Here is a 20,149-nt window from a genome sequence, read left to right on the forward strand (position 1 = left end):
CGGTGACGTCACCAGGCTTCCTGGCAGCCCCATGGAAATCCCGGTACATCACCGGATCTCCAAAAAATGCGTTTGCCCTGCGCGATTTAGCTCAGGGCAAAGGAGAGCATCGGAGCATGAACTGCTCCGATGCTCAAGTCAGGGGGGCTGCCTGGGTGAAAATGGAGGAAGGTTCGGGTTCAGCTCTGAACCCGGACAACCCCTTTAATTTGCATTTCGGTGGAGCTGGATTGCTTTCTTTTTTGGTTGCATAGAGCTACACCTTCAACTGTTAACACCCAGTTGTTAATTTATTTAGAAATTGCGAGTAGCAATAGCTGAGGAACTGCACAATGTACAGTTCTAAGAGAAGGTGCCCCATAATTGTTAACTCAGGAAAGACGCAAGAAGAACCAACAGGTCCTCATTAAAAGTATTATGTAGGATTAGAAGACTGTGGCATAAAAAAAGGGGCAAACCTTTCTTAACCCCCAAACAAGCCCTTTAAAGTGAACCGCGGTATCTGTGTTAATTGCATTTTAGTATCATTTTAAAACCAGTGGACCAGGGCTTTAAAATATGTATGTAAAACATAATGAAAACCGCTGTGTCCTACTAGGTTATGCTGAAGCTACTTTCTAAAACCAGAGCAGCAGTCAATCCAAAATGAGGGATATGTTAAAACAGTGCATGCACCGAACTTGAGTTTATTAAGAACTCTGTAGAGAGAAGTGGAGTAGACCTCCATAGAAAAAGAGCTGAAGTCTCAGCCACATCATGGACGCCCTCGCTAGGTTTTACTTTCTAAAGTTTGGAAAACAAACAGTACAAATGACATTCTTCTCATCAAGTCTCACAAACCTCATATACAACAGTGCAATGGGAAGAAGTCGGCATTCATATTATTGTCACATTTGAGGTTTTTGCATTTTCTTCTGGACAGTGATTACTGGTCAGTTCTTTGATGAATTGTTCAAGTGCAGCAAAGTAGCCTTGGCACTGCCAGGTGTCATTATGTGTGCCATCTGGGAAGATGGCTAATCTTTTAGTCCGGGAAGGGGAGAGTTCATACAGCTGTTTCATCATGAACGGAGGAATTAACTGGTCAGATAGCCCAGAGATGAATAAGGAAGGCATTCGGCACTGAGAAATTTTCCTGTAGGACAAAAACTTATTTTTGTAGCACCACAAAGGAAGGTACCTCATAGGAAGAAAAGAAAACAGGGTGCTGGCCATGTGAGGAATGCTAAGAAAAGTATTTTCTAATACTATCGCTGATATTCTGTGAGCATTTTCAGAGGCTAAATGAATGGCAACGCCGCCCCCTAGTGAGCGGCCAAAGAGTATAATTTTTGTTTTATCAATGTCAGGTCTGGTCATAATGTAATCAAGTACGGCTTCAGAGTCTAGGTAAAGGCCTTCTTCGCTTGGCTCTCCTTCACTTTTTCCATACCCTCTGTAGTCAACCAAGAGCAAGTTCACTTTAAGGTTGACCAGCATCAACAACGCATTGGGTAACCTATGGCCAATATTTCCCGCATTACCATGAAAATAAATAATGGTTGGAGAAATGTTTGCATTTTCGCCTGTGTATCTCAAGAGGATGAGGTTGAGATGTAGGCCATCCTTTGTTTTAATGAATATATTCTCATGTGGAATTCCGGTGGGCATTGGTACATAAAGTCGTGATGAAGAAGGCTGGTCCGGAAAATAAAGCAGTACATCCTGAAATTTGAACAGGATTCCAGCTATGGAGACAAATATCAGAAGCAGCAGAATAATACCACCATACATATTAAACGTTAATATTAACGGGAGAAGACATATCCGACATAGTCCCCATGACCACGATGCTAAAGTCAGTAACCACCTCTCAGCACAAGCCCAAAACTTCAAATGTTTTTCCATTCTTGATCTCTTCTGTTTGTGCCCTAAAAAACAGACATGTAGAACATATTAAAAAGAACATATACGCATCTTATATTTCACTGATGTACCCAAAAAAAAAGTCTTCACTTAGGGTTATGAAGGGACGTCATGTAATTCAATCCTGCTCAAGGGGTTTCTGTGCTGCGGTCCAGTTCTCCACATTGACATTTGTTTTCATGGTGGCAGTAGTGATGTTCTGTGCACACAGGACACTGCGCAGCCAACCACTGGCCTCAGCAGTACACAGATAGTCACTGCTGAGGCCACTGATTGGCTGCATTGGTTGACCTGTGTGCACAGAACATCACTGCTGCAGTCAGGAAAACAAATGGTTGAGAGGAGGTCCGAAGCACAACACAGGAAGAAGCAGAGGAGAAAAGGGGTGAGATTCTGTAGTTATCTCAGACCACTTAGGGGCCTAGATCACATCTATCAGACATTTATGGCATAGCCTATTGACATGCTACAAATGTCTAAGATGGGAAAACGTCTTTAAGTTTTCTGTAGCAGTTAAGACACGTGTCCTTATGGGCCCCTGCAACAGCAGAGATTTAAGACTTGATTACTGTCACAACTCAATTGTGAAACTATTGCAGAAATGCAATGGTTAATCCTGGTACGGTGTAAAAATTGCAGACGTTTGGAGACCATACTTGGAACCATCTTTACATTTCGACTTGCTTTTGAATAAGAAAATTCACAGATCTCAAGTGGAGAAAAAAAACGCCAACTCAAATAGTCGAATACAAGTGGCTAATTTCTAGGCACCCTGGCTGACAGGCTTCTCAGATTGCCGGGTTACAGGAAAGTCACACTCTTTACCAGTTATTTAAAACTAGAATGTGTTACTGAAAGTAATAAAAATCTGTGTTCTGCCGAAGAATAGAGGAACCTGAGACTGGACATACCTGATGTATAGTCACTATGGAAGAAGAGGCAGGACAACAATCCAGCTACGCTGCTCTACAGGTGCCAGTGCTGGCCGTGGTTCTTCTGTATGTTCTAGACGCAGCATCCACTGGGACATCAATTAATAGGACCTGTGTCAATAACAGAAATTACAACATTCTTACACCCAGTATTACCATCAAGAGTAAGCCATTATGTATAACTCTCCAGGTATTTCCACTTGTGAATAAAGTACAGTAAATTGGAGAACCTAAGGCTTCCTCCAACCCATTGGCAGTTCCTATACTATAACTCCCAATCTCCCAGGAACTGAAAAAGGTTTTCCAGGTGTATAATATTGAAGACCTATCCCCAGTCCAACTCCCGACGCCAATCAGCTATGCAAAGGAGCGCTGTGGCCTCCACACAGCATGCAAAGCACAGTACTGCACATTGCTGCCCAATCACATGAATGGGACTGAATAGAACATAGACCATGTGACTAGTGTTGAGCGAACTTCTGTTTTAAGTTCGGCGTCTAAAGTTCGGCTTCCGGTTAGCGGAGAATCCCGATATGGATTCTGAATTCCGTTGTGGTCCGTGGTAGCGGAATCAATAATCGGCCGATTATTGATTCCGCTACCACGGACCACAACGGAATTCGGAATCCATATCGGGATTCTCCGCTAACCGGAAGCCGAACTTTAGACGCCGAACTTAAAACAGAAGTTCGCTCAACACTACATGTGACCAATGAACGTGATGTCACTAGCCTAGGAAGTCTATGTCTAACAACTGGTTGGTGGTAGTGACATACTGATCACCTATCCTGAAGATATGTCAGAAATATTTGACTCCTGGGGGAGTCAAATATGCCACTAAAGTAATGGTCTCTTCATTCAGCTGTTTGACAGGGATGCCAGGAGGCATCAATATCAAAGTCTCAGAAAACCCCTTCAAAGGGGTTCTCCGGGCTTTTAATATTGATGACCTATCTTTAGGATAGGTCATCAATATCAGACCGGTGAGGGTCCGACATCCCCACCGATCACCTGTATGAAGGGAAGGCACGTGTGCCGTCTCCCTTCTTTCTTCCTGCTCGCTGAAGCTATATCTATGGCGAGCAGGAAAACATAGAAACATAGAATGTGTCGGCAGATAAGAACCATTTGAACCAATATACTGAATACTATGGATAGCCCCTGGCCCTATCTTATATGAAGGATGGCCTTATGCCTATCCCATGCATGCTTAAACTCCTCCACTGTATTTGCAGCTACCACTTCTGCAGGAAGGCTATTCCATGCATCCACTACTATCTCAGTAAAGTAATACTTCCAGATATTACTTTTAAACCTTTGCCCCTCTAATTTAAAACTATGTCCTCTTGTAGCAGTTTTTCTTCTTTTAAATATTCTCTCCTCTTTTACCTTGTTGATTCCCTTTATGTATTTAAAAGTTTCCATCATATCCCCTCTGTCTGGTCTTTCTTCCAAGCTATACATGTTAAGGTCCTTTAATCTTTCCTGGTAAGTTTTATCCTGCAATCCATGTACTAGTTTAGTAGCTCTTCTCTGAACTCTCTCCAAAGTATCAATATCCTTCTGGAGATATGGTCTCCAGTACTGAGCACAATACTCCAAATGAGGTCTCACTAGTGCTCTGTAGAGCGGCATGAGCACCTCCCTCCTTCTACTGGTAATGCCTCTCCCTATACACCCAAGCATTCTGCTAGCATTTCCTGCTGCTCTATGACATTGTCTGCCTACCTTTAAGTCTTCTGAAATAATGACCCCTAAATCCCTTTCTTCAGATACTGAGGTTAGGACTGTATCACTGATTTTATAGAAAGACAGGAGAGGGCACACGTGCGCTCTTTCTCTTCATACAGCTAATCGGCGGGAGTCCCGAGTGTCGGACCCCCCGCCAATCTGATATTGATAACCAATCGCGGACACTTAACCTCTCAGATGTCGTGGTCAAATGTGACCCCTGCATCTGAGAAGCCGGAAAACTGGACATGGGCTTGAACGCCTCCCCACGGCGGAGATCAATGTGATGAGCCTGAACCTGTATTAGGCTTCCAGGCTCATTACTTATCTATTACAGTTCTGTGCTGTGGTCCACCTTGGGACCTAATAAAAAGTTTTCAAAAAGTATGAAAAAAAGGTTTAAAATATAAAAAAAAACAAAAAAAAATATATAAAAATTTCATATCACCCCTTCCCCCAAATAAAAATAAAAATACTCAAACAATAAAAAAAACTCAACATCATGGGCATTGCTGTATGCAAAAATGCCTGTACTATTAAACTATTTAAAAAAACGTTGCCATGAATGGCGTAACAGAAAAAAATAAATGAAAAGTGATGAAAGAGTCATACACACCCCAAAACGGTATTATCAAAAACTACAGATAGTCCTGCAAAAAAATTATCCTACACACATCTCCGTAGACATACCGGTAACTATATTATAGTTATGGGGGTCAGAATATGGCGATGAAAAGAAAACAATATTTTTTTTTCAGTATTAAAGTACACGTACATATTTGGTATTGGCGTAATTGTACTGTCCTGGAGGATGAAGAGCACAAGTCAGTTTTACCCCATAGTGAACACCGTAAAAACAAAATCCGTAAAAAAGTGTGGCAGAATTGAGGTATTTTTTTTTTTTATTCCTGCCCATTTGGAAATTTTTCCCCCCGCTTCCTACTACATTGTATGCCACATTAAATGGCAGCATACGAAAGTACAACTTGTTCCGCAAAAACAAGCCCTCATACAGCGAAGCAAAAGAAAAAAGTTATGGCTCCGGGAAGTCAGGGAGGAAAAAGCGAAAACTGAAAAATCGCTGAGTCAGAAAGGGGGTAATATCCATAAAAGGTGCTTGAGCAATACAAATGCTCAGCTAGCCATAAAGGTGCAATGCTGCCCAATAACAAGCGAAACAAGAACGGCCCTAGGCAATATCAGATACAGTTTACATGAGTGCAAACACCAGCAGCCAGTAATACTGGATACACTGGTTGGATTAGACCCGGTTAGAGGAAATGTATCCCCCATGCCTCCCTCAGTGGCATATCATGTGTACGTTAGCCTGTGTTCACACCTCAGGCAGAGGCTCCATCATATTTGCTGGGAAAAAAATTCAGCATGCAGCGCCATTTGTTCCAGTTACATGACGGACACCAGGGCTGTGGAGTCGGTAGATAAATGCTCCGACTCCTCAGTTTTTGGTACTTCAGACTCCTCTGTATTTAATATGCGAATGTATTTTATACATTCCTTGAAGGAAAGAAAGGCAACATACATGTCATTACCGCAGAACTACTGGCTAGGAAGCTGCTGCCTTCTCCTTTGTGTGCTGATCTTCTGCTGAAGATCGGGCAGTGGGGGGAGCCAGGAAGGGGCATTTATTGTAAAACATGATTTTCCTAGTAGAATCCCATAGTCATGTTTAAGCCAACAATCTGAGTTTTTATAGCCTTAGCTGAATGACAGCAGTTTTTCCAATGGTTTACAGCTTCAGTCTTGAACTATTGACTACCCATTCCCGTCAGTTATACAAGTGTCTCTAGTCCTGCAAAAAACATATTTACTTAATCGGTTATCAGTGAGAGGCTAGGTTAACCCTGTAACAGCGGAACACAACACAATGGAAAGTATAAGTATTGCCGCTCCTTAACTGTGCGTTGCGTGCCATATAGTAAGGCATATGAAAAGCCTGCTTCTTCATGGTCACTTAACGTGTTCGTTTTGCGGTGACGTGACGCACTGCATGCATTGGCCTTTATTCTTACAGTAGAGAATTACCGTATTTTTCGCCCTATAAGACGCCCCCCCCCCCCCCCCCCCAAAAGTGGGGGGGAAATAGCAGTGCGTCTTATAGGGCGAATGCTGCGACCGTCCGGTGAATAGGCTGAGTGGGAGGAGGGGCTGGGGGCCGGCATCTGTTTCTGTAATGGCAGCGGGGCCCGGTGCAGTCACTGTATTCTACTACTCCGGGGCCCGCTCACTGTAGTATACGGTAATCATATCTAACTTGTGGCTATTGTTATTGCGGGCGCTCATAACGTAGCTCACTACGTCACGCGCCTGCTCCTCCCACTTTATGAATGAAGCAGGTGGCGCAGGCGCCTGACGTAGTGAGCAACGCTACGAGCGCCCGCCCGCCCGGCTTCCTGACTGCCAAGAAGTTAGTAGTAAGTAGTACAGCGCTAGATTTAAGATGATTGGAATACTTTAACAATACCCACAAGTTAGATATGATTACCGTATACTACAGTGAGCGGGGCCCGGTGTAGTAGAATACAGTGACTGCACCGGGCCCCGCTGCCATTACAGAAACAGATACTGACCCCCATTCACTACACAGGGAAACTGTTATGGGGGATCTTTGGATGTCACATAAGATAAGATGCTATATATGTGTCATCCACAGATGCCCCCACAATGATCCCCCATAACAGTGCCATCCACAGATGGCCCCATAACAGTGCCATCCACAGATGCCCCCATAACAGTGCAATCCACAGATCCTCCCCCCTATAACAGTGCCATCCACAGATGGCCCCATAACAGTGCCATCCACAGATGGCCCCATAACAGTGCCATCCACAGATGCCCCCATAACAGTGCCATCCACAGATGCCCCCATAACAGTGCCATCCACAGATGCCCCCATAACAGTGCCATCCACAGACCACCATCAGTTCAAAACCCACCAAAAGCACACCTTTTGGTTAAAAAAAATTTTTTTTCTCATTTTCCTCCTCAAAAACCTAGGTGCGTCTTATGGGCAGGTGTGTCTTATAGGGCGAAAAATACGGTAATTAATTATAACTTTTTGTGAATTGGGACATTTAAACTTGCTTTTTTTTATTTTTATTCCAATTTAAATTTAGTAGGAGTCGGAGTCGGTTCATTTTTTGCCAACTCCGACTCCAGGTACCCGAAAATTGCCTCCGACTCCTCGACTCCGACTCCACAGCCCTGACGGACACCATCACAATCGTCATGTGAGGAGTCTAGCTATTTATAATTTTCACTTCTTCTCATATGAGGAAACAGAAAACCAGAAAAAATACCGCAACCTGCTGCTGCGCTCTCCCTATCTGTAATGTACATTCAGCTCCCGACATACATCCTAAAATAGGGAGACATTAGCCAGACAGAGGCCAATAGTGTGTCCATATGGCCGATACACATCAGTAGAACAGGAAAATAAAACCCAAACAACATATGGAGCGGCGCAGTAGACACTATTATTCCACAGGACGGTTTTCAGTAAAAGGATATATATATATTTTTTTCTTACAATGGGCCCCCATGGGTTGACAGATAGCACTGTAGGCATCCGGTTAATCACTTTAAGGAGGGCATCCATGTAATGTGAAGGGCCTGATGCCTTAAGGATGGCAATCCGTTTTAACCCCATAATATCTCTTTGCAAAAATTGAGTAACGGCTTCATGCACAGGGCAATATACGGATATCTTCCTCTGTGCATTCTGTATTTTCTCAATCCTCTCAATAGGAAGGGCTACTCTCCTCCTCAATACGGACATGTTCTAAGATATGCACAAGGATCTGCAAATAATACAGCGGTCTGCATGGCCTCATAGACATGAACAGGTCAGTGTGCTGTCCGCAAACAAGCAGATCGCACGTGACTGAAACATACTGTCATGTGCATGGGGGCTAAGGGTACTTTCACACTTGCTTTCGTCTTTTCCAGTATTGAGTTCTGTCACAGGGGTTCAATACCGGAAAAGAACTGATCAGTTTTATCCTAATGCATTCTGAATGGAGAGCAATCCGTCCAGATGCATCAGTTCAGTCCCTCTTACGTTTTTTGGCCGGAGAAAATACCGCAGCATGCTGCAGTTTTCTCTCCGGCCAAAAATCCTGAACACATGCCGGATCCAGCATTCATTTCCATTGAAAGGTATTAGTGCCAGATCCGGCATTACATTTTCGCATTGACGGATCCGTTCTTCCGGTCCACGCGTGCGCAGACCTTTAAATCTGTGAAAAAATAAATACCGGATCCGTTTTTTCCAGATGACAACCGGAAAGACGGATCTGGTATTGCAATGCATTTGTCAGACAGATCCACCGGACAAATGCATCCGTTCGCGTCCGGACTGCCGGAATCCTCTGCCGCAAGCGTGAAAGTACCCTAACACTGCAGGATCCATCAACAGCAATGCAATGTGTCTAGGGGCTCTGGATGAACGACACCTGGCAAATGTCATGGAAAAGGTGTAAAGGGAGTAATCAGTAAAAGCTAAATAAAGCGTGTATAAAACAATGGCCCAGCCTGATAACATTATCCATGCTGCGGCTGTGCCGGCATGACGGTGCGGGCCATCCAGTAGCCAGCTCCCTTCCCCGCAGCCCCCCATACGTGTCCCCCCTCCTGTTGCTCACATGGCAGGTACAGGTTGCTGGCTGCTCTCGGCCTCTCATCCCATCGTACTCTATCTCGCCCTGCTGTCACTTCCCGCACCTCTTCCGGGATTCTGATAGAAACGTCACCTAGACGTTAGCCCCTCACAAGTCACGTGGTCAGCCTCAATCTGCCATCTTGCTTAAGGGCAACGACCTCATTAGGCTATCGTAATGACTGCATGTATAAAACAACGTTATATATTTGTAGTAAGCGTACAAAGTGGAAACCGTCTGCTTCATAAAACTAGGAGCCTGTCCGTAAATTCAGAGATAGAGGGCTCTGCGCGTCGCACATCTGACGTACGGGCGCGAAGTACGCCTGCGTGCGGGTTGGGGGCGGCGCTTGTTGATGACGTCTGCAGCTTCCGCTCTTGTCATTTATTACATACAGGGACTTGCCAGTGCCCAGTGATGTGCACACGTAGGGCAGCAGGTGAGAGCGGGGCTGACAGGTGGCTGCTGCAGCCAGTCTGGACACGTCTGACGTCAGCAGGAAGGGGGATTGTGTTCCCATAGTAACCACTGTATTTCTGTGTAATGCGCTAGTGTTAGGGAAGACTCTGAAACCCAGCGTGCCACAGTTCTCATCTATTGGAAGCATTCGCCTAGAATTTTAAAGGGGTTGTCCACTTTAGGAATATTTTTCACAGATCTGCTTAAAGGGGTTTTCCAGGATTCTGGTGCTGATTATCTGGCACCCCTCCGATCATCCTATCCCAGTAGTCTCCGGCAGCGGCGCAGGAAGCACAGCACAGGTTAACTTGTAGTAGCTGTTCGGGGTTAGGAAAGCACTTGGTTGTTCACCCCTGGCTGCACCCTCTGTAGTAATCATACTTACCGGATCCCCATCGCTGGGTTCTGGCGCCATCTCTGTTCATCCAAACTAATGTAAAGTAGAACTGGCTTAGTTGCCCATAGCAACCAGTTTCCACCTTTTCACTTTCCAAAGGAGCTCTGAAAAATGAAAGGTGAAATCTGACTGGTTGCTATGGGCAACTAGGCCAGTTTTCCTTGACACTGGTTTTGATAAATCTCTCCCAGTGACTTGCCGTAGCAATCACATGTGACCCAGTGACAAGTCACCTCTGGCCAGTCATTGGCTGCAGTGGTCACGTGACGTCTACCAAACTGGAGGTTGATGCAAGGAGACCCATGACCTACAGAGTAGGGTCTATAGAAAATGTCCCCAGGGGTGAAGAACCCCAATTTAACCACTTTGATCAATTTTTTTGCTTATCTTGGAAAAGTGAGGCATACAGACGGGTACAATAAGGCCAGGGGCGCTGTATTTCGCTCTGTGACATGCTAGTGCACATGCTTGATCCTAAGCTGCTTTCCTGGAAGTACCGGCTCCGTAATCTAAATGCTGAGTTCTGGTCACCCTGGCCCATGGACAGTAACGTTCCCGCTTGTCATTGGAACCAGTTCACTTACCGCCAATCAAAAATCCTGATATCTTTTTATCAGATTTGGGCACGTGTAACTCTGGATTGGCGGGACCTTACTTTAGGGGGCACTCCAACCAAAGCCTTTTATCCGACCAAACACATTTGTGGCATATCCATACAGTATGGTGTAATATCTGATTGGGGAGGAACCCATTTTCTTATTCAAGACATCTGGAAGAGCAGCCGAGGATTTTTCCATTGAAGTCCATGGTAGTTAAGGAAACAAGTGAGCGCGGCCAGCTCTCCCCATCTTCTAATTCTGTTCTGCCACCTTGGGTTCCAAAATAATGGCAATCCCCAATCCTTTAGTCATGGCAGGGTCACCCCTAGCCTCTCCCCTTCTGCAATATGCCCTCTGCTAGCAGGAAGCTATTGCATGAGATATGAAAGTATGTATCACAATGGTTTTCTTGTGGGTGCCCCTTTATATGGCTTTGCTTGGTTGGATAGGTGTCTTGTAATTACTGGATAAGTGTTAGCAATGGGAGAACCCCTTTAAAGGACATCTGTCAGTAGATTTGTACCTATGACACTGGCTGACCTGTTGTATGTCCGCTTGGCAGCTGAAGGAATCTGTGTTGGTCCCATGTTCATATGTGCCCGCATTGCTGAGAAAAATTATGTTTTAATATATGCAAATGAGCCTCTAGGAGCAATGGGGCGTTTCCATTACACCTAGAGGATCTGCTCTCTCTCTCTGCAACTGCCGCGCCCTCTGTACTTTGATTGCCAGGGCCAGGCATTATAAATGTGCTCACGTCTAGCCTTGTCAATCCAAGTGAAGAGGGCGTGGCAGTTACAGAGAGAGCGGAGCCTCTAGGAGCATTGGCAACGCCCCTATTGCTCCTAGAGGCTCATTTGCATTTATTAAAGCTTCATTTTCTCAGCAATGCGGGCACATATGAACATGGGACCAACACGGATGTCTTCAGCTGCCAAGTGCACATGTAACAGGTCAGCCAGTAAATCTGCTGACAGACGCCCTTTAATGAAGCCGAGCTGCAGTACCAGACATGAATGAATCTTGAGGAAAGTTGTCATGTTTTTCTTGGGCTGATCAACCATTTTTAATGTTTGTCTGAAAGGGGTGCAACACCTTATAAAAAAAAAAAAAGGAAATGTTATATCAATGCAAGAACATTGCCCTCCAGTGTAAGTTTCACCTTTTTTTTTTTTATCACATATCTGGAGGTCTCTTCCCGTTCTGTGGGTACGTGAGGGACCCCTGTGAAGGAGAGTGCACTGCACATGTACAGCATGCTCTCCATTCACTGGAGAGGGGGCCACACTTGCACAGTGTACTCTCTATTGACCTCTATGGGAGGTCCGGAAATGGCCGTGCCGGCACTCACTATGAAGTGAACGGAGGGTGGCTACGCTTGCACCATGCACCCTTTTCTAGAGACACTCCTGACATTCGTGGCGTATCTTAGCGATATGCCACCAGTGTGTGAGACGGGCCAACCCCTTTGAGGTAACCTGCTTCTGTAGGTCATGTTCTAGCAGGCATACGCCGCGTGTTTTACCTTTTAGCTCGCGCCGCCTTCATTGTGTAGTCGGTGTACCGTTTACGATCTAACCTGATGTTCTGCTTGCAGGATAAGAGCCCTGAGTGCCCAGTGTTGTCCTTCACGTATTGTACCATCCGCAGAGGCTCGGAAACAAGACTGCGGACTTTGTTTTTAATGTTTTTAGGTTTGTATTTTTTAGGTTTGTATTACATATTCTTACTTTTTCCTTAAACTTTCTTTCTTAAAATATTGTGAACACTTTGATATTACCTGGATTTCCACATTGATTACTAATAAAATGTGCTTGTTATCCAAATCACAATGATAGACGCACAATGTGACCTGTAACGCACACTGGTTAAACCTCCACAGGGCAGGGAAGAAAACCTTTGAATTTAATAACTGGTAAATCGGCTTTTGGCAGCCATCACATCCCCTGAACATCCCCTGAGGAGACGTTGACTTCTCCCTGCAAATGGGTTTCAGTTCGTCGAGATTTCTGGGATACCTTGTGTGCCTCTTCAGGTCATGCCACCAACATAATTACTAACCCTGTTTAAAATATTGACTACTTCATTAAAGGGAACCGGTCACCTGGATTTTGGGTATACAGCTGAGGACATGGGTTGCTAGATGGCCGCTAGCACATCCGCAATATCCAGTCCCCATAGCTCTGTGTGCTTTTATTGTGTATAAAAACCGATTTGATACATATGCAAATTAACCTGAGATGAGCCCTGTACGTGAGATGAGATGAGTCAGGGACAGGACTCATCTCTGGTTAATTAGCATATGTATCAAATCGGTTTTTATACACAATAATAGCACACAGAGCTATAGGGACTGGGTATTGCGGATGTGCTGACAGGCAGTCTTAGGCTACTTTCACACTAGCGTTCGGGGCTCCGCTTGTGAGCTCCGTTTGAAGGGTCTCACAAGCGGCCCCAAACGCAACCGTCCAGCCCTAATGCATTCTCAGTGGACGCGGATCCGCTGAGAATGCATCCGCCTGCCAGCGCTCAGCCTCCGCTCCGCTCAGCGAGCGGACACCTGAACGCTGCTTGCAGCGTTTGGGTGTCCGCCTGGCCGTGCGGAGGCAAGCGGATGACGTCCAGACTTACAATGTAAGTCAATGGGGACGGATCCGTTTGAAGATGACACTATATGGCTCAATCTTCAAGCGGATCCGTCCCCCATTGACTTTCAATGTAAAGTCTGAACGGATCCGCTCAGGCTACTTTAACACTTAGAATTTTTTCTAAGTTATAATGCAGACGGATCCGTTCTGAACGGATGCAAACGTCTGCATTATAGGAGCGGATCCGTCTGATGAAACATCAGACGGACCCGCTCCGAACGCTAGTGTGAAAGTAGCCTTAAAGGGGTTCTCGAGGATGTAACAATTGATGACCTATCCTTAGTGTAGGCTGCAACAAAAACAACATGTCAGTGCTGCAGCCCGGCAGAGAAGACAAGGCCGCAGTGCTAGATCAGAGGGGGCTCATGAAGGTAAGGTTGCTATTTTTTTTATTATTATTTTTTTTTACATTCTCTGAACAGCATCCCAGCAGGTTAGATCTATAATACAGCAACTTGGACACACCCTTTAAGGGTATGTTCATACGAGACGTAAACGCTGTGGTTTTTCCTCAACAGAACTTTAAAATCCACACCACTTCACAGCATGTGGATGAGATTCTTAAAAATTTTGTCTGATTTGCTGGGACTGTTAAATGCTGAGCATTTACTGCACGCAAATCCGCAGTGTATCCTCTGCATGCGAAGGTCGACTGCACACATGTGGTCCATCTCTGGGATCTGCTTTTGTACCCGCATGCAGATCCTGCGGCCGGGCCACAGTGTGTACAGGTAGTCTAACACAGAGGTTCTTTTACGTTTTCTCCCCGCACTGTACTCAATAAAAGACATGAACAGTATAACTGCTTATGTGGTATTAGATTATAAATTGTGTGTCTATAATTGTGACTTGGAAAAAATGCAGTTATCTATATAATTTACTCAGAATAAGCCCTTTTTTTTCTTAGAGACGCACACAGTAGTGCATTGGACCTCATTTGGCAGAGCCATAGTATTTTATTGTGGCATAGATTCCAGTAGATGTTGAATTTTGCAGGCATATTGGCTATGAAGACTGGATAGCTTCTGTGACCCTAACGTTCTACCTTTTCCCTTAAAGTGCAACTTCCATTCTATTTTTTATTTGTGTAATGTATAGGGGCAGTGACACTAACCATTTTTGTAATATACTTTGATTACTGAAGTTGTACGTTTCTATTAGAAAAATAGCTCTAAAGTGGCCCATTTTGAGCCTTAGCAACTAGGGATCGGTTTTACCGATATTCAGGATTTTGAACGTTATAGGTATCGGCATCTATTTTGCCGATATTCCGATTAACATATGGGGAACAAGGATCGCGCTGCTGACAGCGCTCTCTGTGTTCCCTCCGCAGCACAGGGGAGAAGGAAGCAGTGTCTCCCTCCCCCCTGTACCGCTGCTGCCGCTGCCTCCAATGAGAGGAGAGGGGACAAGAGGAGGAAAGGGGCTGTGGCCACTGCGCCACCAATGAAGATAAGTCTCTCATTAATTCATATACAGGAGGCGGGAGCTGGCTGCAGAATCACATAGCCGGCTCCCGACCTCTATGACAAGTAGCTGCGATCTGCGGTAGTTAACCCCTCAGGTGCCGTGCATCGCAGCTACCGCTCATAGAGGTTGGGAGCCGGCTATGTGATTCTGCAGCCAGCTCCCGCCTCCTGTATATGAATTAATGAGAGACTTATCTTCAGTATTAATCATTGGTGGCGCAGTGCGCCCCCCCCCAAAGTATTATCATTGGTGGCAGTGGTCCCCTCCGCTCCTTCTCATTGCATTGGTGGTGCAGTGGCAGTTCCGATCGGAGCCCCAGCAGTGTAATCCTGTGGCTCCGATCGGTTACCATGGCAGCCAGGATGCTACTGAAGCCCTGGCTGCCATGGTAAGCTCCATGCTGCGGTGTGCACTATGCACAGAGCAGCAGGGGCAGTGTGAGGTCTTATTCACCCTGATAGAGCTCTATCAGGGTGAATAGGACAAGGGTTCTAGTCCCTAAGGGGGCTAATAGTTAGTAAAAAAAAAGAAAACACACCAAAATATTAATTATAAATGAAAAAGAAAGATTTACAAAAAAATAACTACACGTTAACAATAAACATTCATTTTCAGCAGATTTGAGTAGGAATTTTTTAATTAATTTTTTAAATGAAAATTCACAGAATATCTGTATAAATTATCAGCCGGAAAGTTCACAGATTATCGGTATCGGCCCTAAAAAAAATCAATATCGGTCTCCACAGTTATGTAACCAGAAGAATGGGCCACTTTAGAGCTATTTTTCTAATAGAAACGTACGATTTCAGTAATTACAGCACATTACAAAAATGGTCCGCATCACTGCCCCTATACATTACGAAAATAAAAATTTAATGGCAGTTACACTTTTAACATTTTTCCCTTTTTTTTATAATTTTTTTTCTGGGTATAAATATAAAAACATAAAAATGGCGTACCCCATATATCACTGAGAAAAATTATTGAATAACCAAATAAAAAAAATTCCGACTTTTAGAGCTGCATGTAATTGTTATGGTCCAATAGTGAACTTCTTAAAAAAAACAACCGTTTCCTCTATTTTAATAACTACTTGTATTTCCCTCTACATAATATCTTACGTTGCAGAAAATTTCACTGTAAAACTTGGGGCTGAAAATCCATAGGTTTTACAGTAGCAATTTTATCCACACCCTGCCAAAAATAAATAAATTATAATCTGCCCAGTAATTGACTTGTGTTGCAGATTTTAATCCTGCATTGTGTCAATGTATGCAGTGGATTTAATTCTTTTGTGATACATAATCTGCATGTTTTGTTCCATATTTGGTGTGAATGTTTTCCCTGTAGTTTACATCCTGCATGGATATACCCTTTATTAAAGAACATTCTATACCCGATATAACATATCTAATATTTACTTTGGTAACTTCCATCTGCTGTATTGCCGAATTCCCGAAGATGAAAGAAGTAATGTGTCTTTCGTTACAGATCTCTGGCACAATGTCTTCAAATCAACTGCCCTTAACCGTCGCTTCTCAAGTACCTTTCGCAGATCTCTGTAATACTTTAGAAAGAATTCAAAAATGCAAGAACAGAACAGAGAAAACAAAGATTTTAAAGCAGTTTATTGACTCTTGGAGAAAATTCCATGATGCCCTTCACAAGAGCGAACCTACCACTACAGACTCTTTTTATCCAGCTATGAGACTTATTATACCACAGTTAGAAAGAGAGCGGATGGCCTATGGAATTAAGGAGACTTTGCTGGCCAAACTGTATATCAAAGTGCTTGGGTTGTCTAAAGATGGCAAAGACGCTCTTAAACTTTTAAATTATAGAACTCCTACCGGCTCCAATTCAGATGCAGGCGACTTTGCTGCAATTGCTTACTTCGTGCTTAAGTCACGTTGCCGAAAGGAAGGAACCTTGTTCATAAAAGATGTCAATGATCAATTAGATTCAATAGCAAGCAACAATGCAGGCAAGAAGAAGGAACTTATAGAGAAAAGTCTGCTGCATTTGATTGCAAACTCCACTGCCCTGGAACAGAAGTGGCTTATTAGGATGATTATTAAGGACATGAAGCTTGGGTTCAGCCAGCAAACAGTCTTTTCCATCTTTCACCCAGATGCTGCAGAACTGCACAATGTCACCACCGATTTAGAAAAAGTGTGTCTACAGCTACATGACCCGAATGTGTGCCTTAGCGATGTCTCTATTTCAATGTTTTCTGCCTTTAAACCAATGCTTGCTGCCATTGCGGACATACAGCACATAGAAAAACAAATGAACCACCAGAGTTTTTATATTGAGACAAAGCTTGATGGTGAGAGGATGCAGATGCACAAGGATGGAGATGTCTATAAATACTTTTCTCGGAATGGGTTTGATTACACTCGGCAGTTTGGTGGTTCTCCCCTTGAAGGCTCCTTGACACCATATATTCATAATGTCTTTCGTATGGATGTGCAAAACTGCATACTTGACGGTGAGATGATGGCCTACAATCCTAACACTCAGACTTTCATGCAGAAAGGTAACAAGTTTGACATCAAAAGGATGGTGGATGATTCAGACCTTCAGACTTGTTTCTGCGTGTTTGACATCTTGATGTTTAATGGCCAAAAGTTGGCCCATGAAACACTTAGAAAAAGGTATGATATCCTTTGTGATATCTTTACCCCAGTTCCAGGAAGGATTCACATAGTTGGCAAAACTGAGGCCAGTACCAAAAAGAATGTTGTTGACGCGCTGAATGAGGCAATTGATAACCGCGAGGAAGGAATTATGGTAAAAGACCCTATGTCCATTTATAAGCCAGATAAGCGTGGAGAAGGTTGGTTAAAGATCAAACCTGAGTATGTTAATGGACTCATGGATGAATTAGATCTCTTGATTATTGGTGGATATTGGGGCAAGGGTCTACGTGGTGGTATGATGTCTCATTTTTTGTGTGCAGTTGCTGAAAAACCATTTCCGGGAGAGAAGCCGTCTGTTTTTCATTCACTTTGTCGAGTTGGCTCTGGCTATACAATGAAAGAATTATACGACCTAGGTTTAAAGTTGGCTCCACACTGGAAGCCTTATCGAAAAAGAGATCCACCTACAAATCTTTTGTGTGGGACTGAAAAACCAGAAGTATTTCTTGAGCCTTGTAATTCTGTTATTATTCAAGTGAAGGCAGCAGAGATTGTTCACAGTGATATGTACAAAACAAATTGTACTCTCCGGTTTCCCCGAATTGAGAAGATCAGAGAGGACAAGGAATGGTATGACTGCATGACACTTGATGACTTGGAACAATTTAGAGAAAAGGCTTCTGGGAAATTGGCATCAAAACACTTGGATGTTAGTGAAGAGCCACGAGAAAAGAAACGAAAAACTGTCCCTAAGATTAGGAAAGTAATCGGTGTGGTTTCTCATTTGAAAGCACCCGATCTTACCAACATCTCAAAGCAGTCAAATATGTTTGAAGAAGTTGAGTTCTGTGTGATGAGCGGGACAGATGAGCATTCAAAAGCCAGTCTAGAGAGCATGATAGCTGCTTGTGGTGGCTTAGTGGTGCAGAATCCTGGAGAAGACACTTATTGTGTTATTGTAGGAACTACAAATGTCAGAGTGAAAAATATTATCTCGTCTAATAAGCACGATGTCGTTAGAGCCGCTTGGCTTCTTGAGTGCTTTGAAAAGAAAACCTTTGTACCTTGGCAACCTAAACATATGATTCATATGTGTCTGTCCACCAAGGAACATTTTGCTTGTGAATATGACTGCCATGGTGACAGTTATGTGACAGATACTAATGAGTCTGAGTTGAAGGACCTGTTTACCGGAATGCCTGACCCCAAGGACAAAATCCCACTGGACATGATTGCTGACCTTGAGCAACGCTATTCATGGGAAAATTCTTTTACCAGTCTGTTCCGTCAATGTATTGTATATCTAGATACATATGCAACTATTAATGACCCACTCGCTAAAATTGAAAATTCTGCTTTGAGTATAACAGCATTGGAGCTACGCTATAATGGAGCAAAAGTAGTCAGCCATCTTGAAGAAGGCGTGTCACATGTTGTGGTAGGGGATGACTTGTCTCGTTTGCCAGAAATTAAAAGTCTGAGAAGGACACTGACCAGAAAATTTAAGATTGTTCGAGTCCTGTGGGTAGCTGATTCTCTGAAGACGGGAATGCTTCAGATGGAGCAGGATTATTTATTGTAAAATCAGATTTTTTTTAATTTATTTTTTTATGAATTTTAATCTAACTTTTTATGTACATTGTTCACATATTTAAATGTTTCTGATTTTATTGATGTCTCTATTTTTATGTGGATGAAGGTTATTGATCAATTTTGAAGTTATTTGTTTAAAAGGTAAAATATATTTTAAATATATAAAGCCGGTTTGTAATATACATTTGATGACTGTCGCTCCCCGCAGTAAAATTTCACACAGATCACTCCCATTGCAATAGATTCAGAAGCCTATGAGATCCCACTTAATGTGCCTCACTTCAGTAAAGAACTTGGCTATTATTGCAGTCATGCAGTGGTGGGGGCCCAGTGGGAATCATTGAGCGGAGGGGCAGTCCTCGTATCAAGTATATTGCCAGTCGGCTTCTGTTAGTAAGAAACTTTTATGTGAGAGGACAATATAGACATGTTGAAGGGGTTGTTCCACAATCAACATTTATCACCTATCTGTAAATGTTTTATTGCTGGGACCCTCACTGATAACTAGATATTGTCTGCACAATACAAAAAGATTCCACAGCACTCTCCAAATTAATGCTAATTGAATCAATTGGCACCTTACCTATCCATGGCAGAGTGTGGGGCATTTCTCTCTTGGATAGATCATGACCGCAGCGATGAGGAGTGTGAATGAAGCATCAGTTGAACATGCTCCTTACCACTCCATTCAATGGCTGTCGTTTATTCAAACTGCATTAATTTGGTGTGTTGTGGATATTTTTCCACAGCTTGTTTGTTGCATGGCTTGGGACCACTGTTCTAATTGTTTTGTGGGAGTCCCAGCTGCCATCAGACATGTCACCAATTTGTTGGATAGGTGATAAATGTCAATTGTGGGACAATTCCTTTTATACACGTATAGATTTCTAATTTACACTGTGCTTTTAATTGTATTCTTAATGTGGTTTGTAAAATAAAGATCTATATTGTGATTCTTTGATATCTGGTTTTCTTCTTTAAATGTGTATATACAGTCCTGTGCCGTGTTGTCCTATTACCTATATTACTTCCTATGAAAGCTGCCAAGGTGGTTATATAGCGTTTAATCAATGTTTTAGGGGAAAAGAAAGAAGGAA

The 20,149-nt window shown here is 43.5% G+C and overlaps 2 protein-coding genes across 6 annotated transcripts; one reads left to right on the top strand and one right to left on the bottom strand.

Moving 5' to 3' along the window:
• Positions 1–754: 754 nt before the first annotated feature.
• Positions 755–9,337, bottom strand: ABHD13 (abhydrolase domain containing 13). Of its 2 annotated transcripts, XM_040425236.1 has the most exons (3): positions 9,230–9,337; positions 2,817–2,948; positions 755–1,910 (listed from the first exon to the last, which is right to left on the bottom strand). In XM_040425236.1, exon 3 carries the CDS (start codon positions 1,885–1,887, stop codon positions 877–879), a length of 1,011 nt encoding a protein of 336 aa, XP_040281170.1. In that variant the 5' UTR covers positions 1,888–1,910; positions 2,817–2,948; positions 9,230–9,337; the 3' UTR covers positions 755–876. The 2 variants fall into 2 exon arrangements, with proteins under 2 accessions (XP_040281170.1, XP_040281171.1); XM_040425237.1 differs by lacking the exon at positions 2,817–2,948 and having other exon boundaries at positions 9,230–9,309.
• Positions 9,338–9,591: 254 nt separating this feature from the next.
• Positions 9,592–19,788, top strand: LIG4 (DNA ligase 4). 4 transcript variants are annotated; one of them, XM_040425232.1, is made up of 3 exons: positions 9,592–9,683; positions 12,297–12,393; positions 16,309–19,788. In XM_040425232.1, exon 3 carries the CDS (start codon positions 16,321–16,323, stop codon positions 19,039–19,041), a length of 2,721 nt encoding a protein of 906 aa, XP_040281166.1. In that variant the 5' UTR covers positions 9,592–9,683; positions 12,297–12,393; positions 16,309–16,320; the 3' UTR covers positions 19,042–19,788. The 4 variants fall into 4 exon arrangements, with proteins under 4 accessions (XP_040281166.1, XP_040281165.1, XP_040281168.1 ...); XM_040425231.1 differs by having other exon boundaries at positions 12,297–12,390; positions 16,307–19,788; XM_040425234.1 differs by having other exon boundaries at positions 9,639–9,765; positions 12,297–12,390; positions 16,307–19,788.
• Positions 19,789–20,149: the final 361 nt, after the last annotated feature.

The sequence above is a fragment of the Bufo bufo genome, chromosome 3 (genome assembly GCF_905171765.1).
Source record: "Bufo bufo chromosome 3, aBufBuf1.1, whole genome shotgun sequence".
Lineage (NCBI taxonomy): Eukaryota > Metazoa > Chordata > Amphibia > Anura > Bufonidae > Bufo > Bufo bufo.